This window comes from Leptodactylus fuscus, chromosome 8 (assembly GCF_031893055.1).
Source record: "Leptodactylus fuscus isolate aLepFus1 chromosome 8, aLepFus1.hap2, whole genome shotgun sequence".
In the NCBI taxonomy this organism is placed as follows: Eukaryota; Metazoa; Chordata; class Amphibia; order Anura; family Leptodactylidae; genus Leptodactylus; species Leptodactylus fuscus.
In genome coordinates this window covers 14,713,705-14,727,675 of record NC_134272.1, presented here as the reverse complement: position 1 = coordinate 14,727,675, position 13,971 = coordinate 14,713,705, and the positions used below count along the sequence as shown (strand labels likewise).

Here is a 13,971-nt window from a genome sequence, read left to right as displayed (position 1 = left end):
CTCAAGTATGCACATCAATAGAGGGCGCTGACTGAGAATGAGCAAGTCTGTCTTCCATGATGTAATTAGGAAGACAGAGTCTCAGTCAAGCACAACCTATAGAGGGCGCTCCCTTTAACATCATGCCGACCTTCTCAGAGGCCTTTGTTCGCAATGATGTTGGGATTATACCAGACACAATCTTCTCAGCCAAGGACAGCTGATTCGATGTACTTGCATCTCGTCAGCATGGCGCAGAGAGGACTGATCTGGCAGAGGTGAGAGGCTTAGACAGGGTTGAGGGGATATCGTCACTCCATAGGGAGAGACCACCATATAGGTGTGTGGAGTCTTATTAAGCCATGAGCGCTCCACTGCAAAGGAACATGGGAAGAATATGCAAATCTAACTTCCATGATGTAATTAGGATGCCAGTGCCTCAAGTATGCACACCAATAGAGGGCGCTGACTGAGAATGTGCAAGTCTGTCTTCCATGATGTAATTAGGAAGACAGAGTCTCAGTCAAGCACAAGCCTCTCACCTCTGCCAGATCAGTCCTCTCTGCGCCAAGCTGACGAGATGCAAGTACATAGAAACAGCTGTCCTTGGCTGAGAAGACTGTATCTGGTTAAATCCCAACATCATTGCAAACAAAGGCCTCTGAGCTGTCGGCATGATGTTAAACGGAGCGCCCTCTATAGGTTGTGCTTGACTGAGACTCTGTCTTCCTAATTACATCATGGAAGACAGACTTGCTCATTCTCAGTCAGCGCCCTCTATTGGTGTGCATACTTGAGGCACTGGCATCCTAATTACATTATGGAAGTCAGATTTGCATATTCTTCCCATATTTTTAGTTTGTGAACCCCATGAATTAGTAATAGGAACAGCTAACGACAAGTGTGGTTTTATGTAATATATGCTCATAGCGGTCAGAGCTAGGTTACTTTAATGTAAATTAGGTGGCAAGGTCCAATCCTAGCAAGTGCTCTGGATTTCACTCGTAAACCCTGCCCAAGACCTCCCCCCATTGACCTGACTGACAGCATCTTCTCTGACCTCACTGGTATAGTCACTGCAGTTGTTGGCCCAGCGCATGCGCAGCATGCCTCTTGTTGGCGGCAGCGGCCTCACCAGTGTAATGTGAATGTGCTGCAGTTATTATCAGTACACCTAGAAGAGCTGTTGTGAAGCGAACCCCCAACCCAATGAGTTTAAGGTAAATTTCTTTGGATACGATCCTCTGTAATAGCTGACAAGTGATGTACTGCATATATAACATAAGCCTTACATTTCCTTCAAGTGTAACTCCCAATACTGACATGGTAACCTATCTAACTTCCTTTTTAATATAAAACAGGTGGTAACCTTCTACTTAGAAACCCTCTAACTTGATGTTTCTCAACCTTCTCAAGCCAAGTACTGCCTCAATATTTGAAGATGGTGCCCCAAAGTTTCAGAAGCTGAGCACCCAATAAATCTCCCACTTCCAGGGGGTACATCAGGTACCATGGCTGAGAACCGCAGAGTCTCCTTGACAATGCTTACAGCATTGCTAATGGGAAGTGTACAGCCTGTTTTCTATTTAAAGGAAGTTTGATAGGTTAATAAAGTAGATTACAAAAATATTCACAATAGCAAAAAAAATGTAATAAAATAGGATTTACACTTAAAGACTAGAATCTATGCGATGAGATGAAAAGAAAAAAAAACACCTTATATCAATGGCCCTTGAAACTCAACAGCTGAATCTCAACCTGACCTAAGCGAGGCACAAGGTGGTGACAAATAGCTGAACATTGCGTCTCAGCCCCACATGGCCCCGGCTAGAGTGGATGTGAAGGCTGCAGGCGAAGAGAAGCGTAACATACCTATCATAACTGAGAAAAGGAAGAATGTAAGGACACATTTCATCTTACAGAAAAACAGCACCAAGTACTTGTCAAGTAAGAAACAAGAGCAACAGGAGCAGAGGACACCGTGTAATGGTTATCATTGTGACATGATGTCCTTAATAACGGCACCATGGAAATAGTCAAATGTCCAAAGTACATCTATAGAGAACTACTGCACCCCTGTACATGTCCAATTTATTATGGGTAGGTTTTTTATGGGATTTCATATGGTAACACAGGGTAAGAGATATAGTAGAGCACCACACAGAGACACCGACAGTCACACATGGAGCATCTATCACCTCATCATACAGAGCTATAGAGACTCCTTGTGACTCTGTGTAACTCTGTACATATCATATGCAACTCATTTAATAAGATCCTGAGTTACATCCTGTATTATACTCCAGAGCTGTGCTCACTATTCTGCTGGTACAGTCACTGTGTACATACATTACTTATCCTGTATTATACTCCAGAGCTGCGCTCACTATTCTGCTGGTACAGTCACTGTGTACATACATTACATTACTTATCCTGTATTATACTCCAGAGCTGCGCTCACTATTCTGCTGGTACAGTCACTGTGTACATACATTACATTACTTATCCTGTACTGATCCTGAGTTACATCCTGTATTATACTCCAGAGCTGCGCTCACTATACTGCTGGTACAGTCACTGTGTACATACATTACATTACTTATCCTGTACTGATCCTGAGTTACATCCTGTATTATACTCCAGAGCTGCGCTCACTATACTGCTGGTACAGTCACTGTGTACATACATTACATTACTTATCCTGTACTGATCCTGAGTTACATCCTGTATTATACTCCAGAGCTGCGCTCACTATTCTGCTGGTGCAGTCACTGTGTACATACATTACATTACTTATCCTGTACTGATCCTGAGTTACATCCTGTATTATACTCCAGAGCTGCGCTCACTATTCTCCAGGCTTCAGACCTAAAACGTTTGCCGTTTCACATTCTATGATAAAAATCAATTCACCACTTATTTGTATTATGCAGAAATTATTACATAAAGTTTTCTGTAAACTATTACTCCTAAGGGTTACTTGAGTACAAATATGAGCCTTGACAATTCGCAAATCAATTTGCAATTATGGAAGAATCAATCAGACATGTCAGAGGTTTTACTTTCTGAAAATCCAAGAGAAACAAACCAGCGAATGAATCCTCCATTGTCCTCTATGGGCTGCTGTATACGGAGGGTCGTGTAGATCGATTCACTTGTCTGCAATAATCTTCCCTCCGATGACAGGGTGAGGCATTACTAGGAGGTCGGACGGTCATAGAGATGAATGGAATTTCGATCACTGCTAAAATACAAGTCACACTCCGTGAAGTGGCTTTTATAGATAAAAATGGCTATTACAATTGGCCTTCCAGGGGCGCAAATAATGTGCTATACACAAAATCTACTTTCTGTAACAAAAATGTTCTTATAAAATTGATATAAATGTATCTTAAAGGGAATGTCCACCCTAGACCTTTATATGGAAGCATTCATCTAAAGAGATAAAGCATTGTGTGCCGATCAATTTTATAATATATCTTGATAGCTTTCCTTTTATAGTTTGACTGATACACAGCTCCAAATCCTCTGCATAGATAGCAGATATAAAATGTAAAATTCTTTCTGCCTGTAGTCACCACTAGGGGGAGCTTAGGATCATGCTGTTTATAGACTGAGTTCCATACAATATGCAGCGAGCTTAAGAGCTCCCTCTAGTGGAGGAGTTACAAATTTATCATTTAGATTTATGAAGGAAATGTGAAGTTCTGTATTAGTAAGAACAGAGATCCAATCCTATAAAGAGATATTAAAGGGGTTATCCATGATTTTTTTTTCCCTTTTCCTTAAGAGACGCCATTAAAATCTGATTGGTAGGGGGCTGTGACAACATATCAGAGGGTTAAGAAATAAATCTATAAATATAATAACCACAAAAAAATCAGTCTGAGGCACTAGCTAGCTGAAAACTAAAGTTGTGAATGCAGCTTTGGAAGTGACTGGAGTATAAGACAAGATGTAGTCCAAGAGCAATAAAAGATAAGAAAAGACTACGAAAAGTAGCCAATACTATACCCAGGTTAGTCTGAAGTGGCACTAACTATATACAGAGTAAGAGGATTACCCCAGTTCTCTATACCAAGGAGATTATATTCCATCCATGGCGTAGAAATCTTATTATAATTCAGTAAATGTCCTTTCTGTAAATAAAAGACAGAGTAATCCTAGAGAAGATGATGAAATTACACAATGTACTTGTGTACTAAAAGAGCCCTGAGATGCAAGGACTCTCTAATCTAGGGGATTTGGGATCTCAGGTAAGTAGCTGGGTATGTAAATCTCCAGGAGATGCCGATGGTCACTGATGAGATAAAACCTCACAGCGATGCTGCAGGTGAACATCATGGTAATCAGAAAAGGTTAACTATGAAATCAGAATAATGTGTGAGGAGATGGCGGCTATGGACATAAAGTGGTCCTCTGCCATTAGGAAGCTTTGTCCTGTTAGATGAATGTTACTTTGACAAAGTTGGTGCCTCCTAAAGGCAGTGGCCTCTTGGACCACTTCAACTGGAGCTGAACTGCAGTACTGGTACCCATGCACTATACAGAGGCCGGAGTCAATTCCTTACCAATCCATGCCATGTATAGTACGGGCGTCAGAGGAAGCCCCAACCAACTATCCGACCCACACCGACTAGATGTTTAGGGCATTGCCATTATACAGGGACTGGAGCCAATTCCTCCAGGCTCTGCCCTGTGAATAGTATGGGTGTTGGAAGCAACCCCAACCAGCTGTTGCCCTCCCTTCGACCAAATGTTTATGTGCTATCCTTAAAAAAAAAATCCTGGCCAACCGATTTACAGTCGAGGTAAAGAAGGTCACTGCCATTAGGGGGCACTGCGTATAAGTCACAGTGACATTCACATGATACTAGGACAAGGTTTCACTTTATGTCCATAGCCGCCATCTAATCTCACATTTTTAACCGTATAGTCCTACTTAATGTTCACCTGCAGCATCGTTGTGAGGTTTTATCTCACCAACAGATTAACATAAAACAGGTCACTGCCTGGAAGCCCAAACGCCAGAATTTTTTTTAACGTATGTTAGACAGTCTATATATCTTGAGGCTCTTTTAGTGCTGAAGGCTTTTAACCTAACTCCTTTATCTTTTATTTAGGATAGGATACGAAAAAATACCTCACCAATCCCTTTAACTTCAATAGGACTGAGTGGCAATATCAGCCATAACCGCTTGACAGAAGGGATGTCCCAGTATACAGAAAGAGGCAACACTGGCAAAAGACCAATGAAAATCCTGAAACTAAAGGAACGCAGACAATCCGATAGAACGGATTGTTAAGATAAGGACGCACAAAAAGAATCTAAAAGAGGTATATAAACTATAAATACAGCAAAAAAACCCCTCAAATATCAAAGAGCAATAAAATAATACACAAAAATTCCATTAAAAAGGCGACAAGCCGAGAGAGATAATTTCTAGCGTCAAAAAAGTTGACAACAATGGAAGACAAAAAAAAATTCCTCCTACGCAAAAGTCAATATATCTATAAAGATAAGACTAGAAATTGTACAAGTAATAAGATAATGGGAAGGAATAAGGAACCAATTAGGAGGAAAGAGTGAGAAGCGTAGATAGGGGAAAGGATAGAGTGGTGGAAATCAGCCGGATCCAGATGAACTTTAAGGAGCTTGAGGGTGTAGACGTCTTCTGCCGTCAAAATTTTTGATTTTTAACACTTATCAGTTCACAGGTTAACTTGGTAATCCAAAGGGAAGGTTTACTGAGACTCCAATACACAACAAAATCTTGTTAATATGTATAAAGAGTATAAATCCTAATACAAAAAGGGGACATTTTTGACACTTGTGTCTATTTTCCATATCTCCGAAAAACAAATCTAAAAAGTTGAAGGGGAACAAATCTATGCACTTTCCACCATCGCCAACAAGTCCAGTTCTTTCAATCAACTAATAGGTATTGCTCCACTGATTTTAGAGATAGGGATGCAGCTGTTGTCCCATTGGTTTAAAGTTAGGGTCCCACCCCTTGTCATCAATAAAGTATTGCATTGATACGTGTGAGCTCCACTGATTTTGGCACAGTTGAAACACTTTCTGTAGCCCCCACCGTTCCTGAGCAATCGATGCTGTTAGCTTTGGTGCCTGATACGCTATTTAGGTTCTGTACTGTCAGGTGGGCGGTGTCAGGCAGGAGCAGACAAGGGGTGTGATTCTGAGCTCTGACACTGGCTGCCTCTGATTAAAGCTCTGAATCACACCCCCTACCTGACACTACCCATCTGACATTACAGGGGTTCAAATGCACATCAGGCACCAAAACTTAAAGAGGTTGGCCAGGATATATATATATATTTTTTTTTAAATTAGGCAAAGGATCGTGGAAAAACACCCAAAAAATCATAGTCACCTGTCCCCGGTGGTCTGGTGTCTCCCAGCTGGGTCTGATCCTGCTGCTTCTCTGTCTTGATCTGCCAGTCATTCTGAATTTCTGGAAGATCCCAGTTGTCTTTCCTTAGGCAGCTGAGCGCTCAAGCAAATCAGCGGCCTCAGGAAAGGGATCGAGGCCATTGCAACTGGCAAGGACTTCTGACAAAACAAGACCTAAGGAAAGGGTGAGATAGCTAGTAGCCTGGGCCACAAATGCCCATTTTGGAGTGACTTGGTGAACAAAACATTGTAATTTTGGGCCCTTGGCCAGGAATATTCTCAGATTGCAATCTCACTGAGAACCTGTGGTCAATCCAGAAAATGTGAAAAAAGCCGAAAAGCACTGGTTAGACAAGAAGGACATGCCAACAGTCAGGACTTGGCTCAGAAGCTGATATACGGGACGCCAGGGAGAACTGCAGAGGTCTTGAAAAATAAGGGTTAACACTGGAAATGTTGCGTCCTTACAGAAACCTGATATATTTGTCAAAAATATGTCCGAAAAGCTTATAATTGAACTTCAGTAACCATAGAAACGTGACTAAAACATTGAAAAACAACAAGTAGCATATTTTGTGAAAAACAAAATTTGAGTCAGTTACAAACCTTTTGGCCTTGGCTTTACGGTGCGGAGTTTCGTCAGTTTGACATCTATTGACGGCTGTTTCTGCCTCGAACGTCTTGATCTGCTCAATCTGTTCTGTATGCTCGATGACTTTTTACTTATTGTTTTTAGTCTTGATGGATTTTATTATACCCTTTGTTTTATACACTTTCAATAAAAATATTAGCAGGAACAAAGACGTCTCTTAATTGGATTTTTGCAAATCGGAGGAATGTTTAAGGAATCAATCACTTGTCTGTTAACCCCTTGGAAGAAGCTACAATCTTAAATTTAAAAAAGTCATGGAGGTGAGGAGAGAAGCAGAACTTCGGAGAAGACTCTTCCTGTTTGTAAGGGGTCATGTAGGCGGGGCTTACATCTTCTGGCACTTTCCATCGCAAAAAAGTATGGTGCATGGCTAGTTTACATCATCACTTTATGTCCAGGAATGTAAGGGCTTCTTAAAGGAGATGTTTTATCACCTCCAATAAATCTCTCTCGTTGCATCCTACACTAGGTGCCACATCACTAATTCTGGAACAGCTGGAATTTTCTCTCTAGCCTCCACTTTTCCTGAGCAATCAGTGCAGTTAATTTCAGCACACAATGTTCTAACTTTGCTCTCTACTATCAGGTGGGCGGTCCCTGTCCATCTGCTGTAGTCTAGGACCGCCCACTTGATAGTAGACAGCCTAGTTATGTGCGGAAACTAACAGCACTGATTGCTCAGGAATGGTAGGGGCTAGAGAAAAAAATCCAACTTTGTCTGAATCAGTAGAGTGGTGCATATTAAATGATGCAAATAAGTGATGTGGGTGGAGGTACAGAATGGGAGCAGTGATACAGTTCCCTGTAGCGTGGTGCAATCCCTTAACTTGCAGGATCGGTGGTAGGAACATTACTAGCAATATCCTATAACTTTGGGCAATAGAATAACTCTTTGGTACGCAGAGTTGCAGTACCAGACATGGCCTATAGACAAGGATGGCACTGTTTCTGGGAGAAAAAAAAAGCAGGTATATTGCATGGCCTTCGTCATGTCCAATAAATAAACAAACAATGAATGGACATCATACAGAGAAACTACTCTAAGGAAACTTCAGCAGTAAGAAGTCTTAAACATCTATGTAACGATATTCTGCTGTAATATATTTTTTTATCAACTTTAATAAAAGCCGAGAAGAATTCGGCAGAATAAAAGGAGCTGTAATCACAGTGACCTGAAACATCTTGTACCGCGGAGTAAAAGAACATATTTTACCATTAAGATGGCGTTCCGAGCAAGGAGAACAGGCATTCGGCTATTTTCTTCTTTGATTTTACGGGGAGAATAAATCAGGGTCAGACTTCTCTTTTTGTTCATCATGAAAAAAATAAATAAATCACATGATATTTTCCAGTATCGAAATTGAAAGGAGGAATGAGAGGGAGGGTCGGAAGGAAAAGCAAAGTATTAGCCTTGATAAGTTTACATGGACTATGTGGGTGATATCAGGATAAGAGTAATCCTAGATGACCAAAGGTGATCGGGGACCTCAGGTGGTCTTGGGGGTTCTGCATAATGAGATGGAAATGTCTGAGATAGTGGAAGTCATGGAGATGGCCAGAGGAGAAGATCCTCAAGAAACCACCATGCAGCGGCAAATTACGATGTTAATCTATCAGTGATCTTTATGATCGGGGGGATCGATGTCAATGATCGGGAGCATGGTTGTCACTAGTAATAGGTAAGATGACAATCGATCAGTGATCTTTACGATCTGGGTGGTTGTCACTAGTAATAGATAAGGTGACAATCGATCAGTGATCTTTACGATCTGGACGGTTGTCACAAGTAATAGGTAAGGTGAAAGTAAATCAGTGATCTTTACGATCAAGAGGATCGATATGGTAATGATCAGGAGCGTGGCTGTCACTGGTAATAGATAAGGTGACAATAAATAAGTGATCTTTACGATCAGGATGGTTGTCACTAGTAATAGATAAGGTGACAATCGATAAGTGATCTTTATGAATACTGGTAATAGATAAGATGGCAGTAAATCAGTGACCTTTACGATCAAGAGGATTGATGTCAATGGTAATGATCGGGCACGTGGCTGTCAATGGTAATAGACAATCGATCAATGATCTTTACAATCAGGACGGCTGTCACTAGTAATAGATAAGGTGAGAGTAAATCAGTGATCTTTACGATCAAGAGGATCGATGTCAATGATAGTGATCGGGAGCATGGCTGTCACTAGTAATAGATAAGGTGACAATAAATCAGTGATTGTTACGATCAGGACGGTTGTCACTAGTAATAGATAAGGTGAGAGTAAATCAGTGATCTTTACGATCAGGACGACAGTCACTAGTAATAGATAAGATGACAATCAGTGATCTTTATGATCTGGAAGACGGTTGTCACTAGTATTAGGCAAAGTGACAGTTGATCAGTATTTTTTATGATCAGGAATATGGTCATCACTAGTAATAGGGGATGTGACAAACAATCAGTGATCTTCATGATCAAGAGGAAGTGGTCACTAGTAATAGTAATAAAGGAATCTTTATGAACAGTAAGATGGTTGTCACTAGTAATAAATAAGATGACAACCTCCAAGTGTTTCTTGTGGACACCGGTTTCATGCACACGATGCAAAGAATAAAACAAGACTTTTTACAAACTTTTATCTTTAATTACAAAAAATACATTCACTTCAGTTTGTTAGACAATAAAATGAAAAAGATAAAATATACAATAAAAAGTTGCATAAAAACACAAATACACAGTATATAACAACATCGTAAACTATAGTAATACTAGCGGACACGTCAGGGAACATCACCCTTATGGGATCGTACATTCCTAATCCATATCTGGAAAAATCCATATAACATAGGATATGACTGTGTGTCCCTAGAACATGACTGAGGGCAGCCATGAGGTGTAGGCCCTGTATGAGGCGTCTAACCACGCTAGGGGTTAAAGAAGGACTCCAGGCCTAAGTAATAAGAGCTTAAATGAGTCCCAAATGCAGGACTCTGCTCCTTTCACTCTGTCAGGAATGTCCTTCTTCACAGCCGCGCCAATAGCACTGTAGTGTGTGAGCAGGGAGGAACGCCCCCTCCCCTCCTGATAATACTAGTCTATGGATGAGCACTGTGATCAGAGGGAGGGGGTGTTCCTCCCCGCTCACACTGCAAAGCATGATAGGTGCTGCTGTGGAGAAGGACTGAAAGAGTGTCAGGAACGCCCTTCTGACTGTGAAGAGCTATAGTACCGGGACCGATAGCTCTTCACCCGGGGCACAGATCGGGAAAGCCGGCAGTGCGCTGAATTCAGCACACTGTCGGCTTTCCAGCGGTATATAATACCGCATGTCCCCAAATCCATGAAAGGTCCTCTTTAATATACATTTGCTGTATGAGTGGGATTCTGAGAACAAGTAGGGCAAGTTTACACAGTGGACTTTTCACATGTTTTAGTCCTGCACAAACTGTGATGGATCAGAACAATGGACTAAAATACAGTAGTGTGAACCTAGCTTGAAGGGTTTGTCCAGGACTACGATACTGAGCTCCACTTGCTAGTCACAGGAAGTGAACTCATGTCTGTCAGTCACATGGCCAAGCTACAACTCACATGATTGGGCTTCACTGCAGCATCGCCATGCGACATGATGTCACTTCCTGAGCTCAGTATCGTAGCCCTGTAATCTGCGCTCATTTTTTACAACTGAACTTACCTGCCTGAAGGTAGCCTTCCAAGTACATATAACTGTAGAATTGTTTGTTGTCTGTTAACATGGCGATGTATAGATCTGCATGGCAGCTTTAGACACAAAACGGTAGGACTTTTTTTTTTAACGAGTAATATCTGCAAAGCCGCTTTATTTGTTCGGCCACCTGCTGAGATGTCTGTAAGTCTAAGCAGCAATGATGTCACCTATGCCAGCAATATTACCAATCAGCTCATATTCCAGATGCATGCTGGGAATAGTTGAGTGTAATAGTTGGTGTGCCATATTCTGGAACACAAGGCGGATAACAATCGGATGATTATGGTAAATAAGCGGGTCATTAATTTACTTCCCGAGGCCATTCAGTGCGGGAAAAGGAAAGCACCAGCTGAAGAAGCCAATTACACCCCAGCCCCTGGCACCCTGACGTACACAGCACAGGTAGAGTTGGCACAGCGACTATTACAGTCCTGCCAAATCCACTATGCCGGCCATCTATTAAAATCTAGTTAGAAGGATCACGAATGACAGCTCTGGGGCCTCATCTACCCAGCAGGCTTTGCAACAGTGCGTCTTATTTACGGCCCGTATTATAAAGGGATCTGGAAGAATTTGGGTTTGTTGTTAAGTTTTCACTTTTTAGACAAGTTTCTATACCAATATACTGATTCAGTTACATTACATTTTATGCTCTATTCACATCCAAAGCTACTTTGCTGGTTGTTCTCATCTATACTACTGCCTGTCACATGACCTACCAGTGTCTCATAGTCATGTGATCTACCACAACACTGCGAACAGTATGAGTTTTGGATGGGACTAGAGTATAAGAAAGCATGTGACTTAAAGAGGACTTTCACCACCTCCACCAGATCCAGTTCTTTGCATCCATTATTCGGCGCCGCTCCGCTGATTCCAGCACAGTTGGAATCTTTTCTCTAGCTCCTACTGTTCCCGAGCAATCAGTGCTGTTAGTTTTGCACCAATATGCTAATTAGTCTCTCTACTGTCAGGTGGGCGGTCCCAGACTGTCTGCTGCAGCCTAGGAGGGCCCACTGCTCAAGAACAGAAGGAGCTAGAAAAAAAATTCCAACTGCACCGGAATCAGTGGAGCAACGCCTATTAAGGGGTGCAAAAATTAGGACTTGGTGGAGGTGATGAAAGGTCTCCTTTAAAAGGAGTACACAAAAGCATTTTTGCAGAATAGGGGTAAATAAAGACGCAGTTGAATGTGTTAAACCTAAAAATTGCACTTTGGTTACAAAAGCAATGTCCTAAGAAGTCCTGCTGTCAGATCCTGTCAGAAGACAACTCACACGTTGGCATCTCATGGAAGCAATCTGGGAGTCCAATTTGTTTCAAGATTTTTGCTGCGTGGCTGCCTTATATTGAGATTCTCGTCGGATCCAAAAATGAAAACATCCCCCAGCTCCCCTCTAGATCGATAGCCTGTGCCCTGCACTGAATGTTAAGCATGCCCAATCTGAGGGGGTGACAGGCTGGGTATCTGATTTGGCTCTGTGTGTATATTATGGGTTAGGGGTTACCACGGAGTTTGGTGCTTCGCTAGAACTGGTGGAGTACCCGAGCTTCTTCAGGTCCTTGGTCACGACGCTGAAGGAAAGGGTGAGGAATCCTTGAGAACGGACCCTTGTGACTGCAAAGATACAAAGGAGAGTCAATATGGAGATGGAAGGAATGTAGCCGAATGATGGGGTTCAGATACTGGGACCCCTGAAGATCAGCTGTTGTAAAGTCTCCACTTCTTAGACATGTTATCGAGATATATTATGCTGTATTCTCTATTCACATCCAAAGCTGCTTACAAGAACCCTGCTGATTGCTCTTGGAAACAGATGAAGGTCCTTCTACACTGCTGACAGTCATGTGACCTAACAGTTCCCCATACTCATGTGATCTTACACAGTCTTTGCTTTGGGTGGGACTAGAGTATAAGAAAAGCATGATGCTTAAAATCAGTGCAAGCAAATATTTACTAGAACTGAAAGAAGGTTAATGGGTGACCCTGTCATGCATGGGTATACCGAATCTTCCATGGAGGGAGACACTCTTTACAGCACTGCTTTCTGGCTAATAGGAGAAATTCTCTGCCTTGGCCAGTATAGAAAGCCAAGACTGGCGCTGTATTCTCCACCTCCAATGTTTGTCATAGAGGTCCGGGCATCCATTTTGGCTGTAATCCGGCTTCCTTAGCAACAGATATCTCTAAAAACAGCTAAATAGGAGCCCGGGCATGACTGATGGTCTCAAGAAGTCCTTATAGAAGGCGGCTGTCCAAGGAGGAACACCCCTGTAATTATTAATACATGCCGGAGGTAAATTCTACCATTCCCTCCAGTATGAAGAACAATATCCCAAGCAAAGGCAGGAAATATGAATATGTGCCTATCAGCCGAGACAGCAGGAGACAATATACTATATAGCGGATAAAGTCAGCGCCGGAAGTCATAGAACTACAGGAGGCTCCGCTATAACCACAGAGAAGTATTGTGATGGTTCTAAGAAGCGGCATTATTAGCCTGTGCGTATATATGACAGCTGAAATGATGGGCGTATACTGGAGATTATTTAACCCCCACAATGCAGTCAGTCTGCCAGGCACTCTATGCGCAATTAAGGTTTAGCATTCCAGCCTCTGACATCTGCTGTTACATCTGCCACTAGGTTGTCAGGTCTTACAAATCCCTGAAATATTCCTATACTTCTAAACCCGCAGAGAATCTGCTGAGAACCCACCGACAATGCACGAGAAATACATTCTTATACTCATTCAAATGCTATAGAAAATCCTGTGTGTTGAGCATGAATATATCTGCTGTAATACTGCCCCCTATACACAAAAATATAACTACTATAATACTGCTCCTATATACAAGAATATAACTACTATAATACTACCTCCTATGTACAAGAATATAACTACTATAATACTGCTCCTATGTACAAGAATATAACTACTATAATACTGCCCCCTATGTATAAGAATATAACTACTATAATACTACTCCTATGTATAAGAATATAACTACTATAATACTACTCCTATATACAAGAATATAACTACTATAATACTACTCCTATGTATAAGAATATAACTACTATAATACTACCCACTATGTACAAGAATATAACTACTATAATACTGCCCCTATGTACAAGAATATAACTACTATAATCCTGCCCCCCTATGTACGAGAATATAACTACTATAATACTGCCCCTAT

At 41.6% G+C, this 13,971-nt stretch overlaps 2 protein-coding genes across 2 annotated transcripts in view; one reads left to right on the top strand and one right to left on the bottom strand.

The window, feature by feature from the left end:
• LLGL1 (LLGL scribble cell polarity complex component 1) overlaps positions 1-13,971 on the top strand; it is a 409,866-nt gene that overhangs the window by 326,719 nt on the left and 69,176 nt on the right. The gene's annotated exons all lie outside the window — the stretch shown is intronic.
• Positions 10,284-13,971, bottom strand: part of B9D1 (B9 domain containing 1) — a 39,444-nt gene continuing 35,756 nt past the window's right edge. Inside the window, exon 7 of the mRNA XM_075285630.1 lies at positions 10,284-12,383. Coding sequence (XP_075141731.1) covers positions 12,256-12,383 — 128 coding nt within the window. The 3' untranslated portion in view covers positions 10,284-12,255. The remainder of the gene's footprint in view (positions 12,384-13,971) is intronic.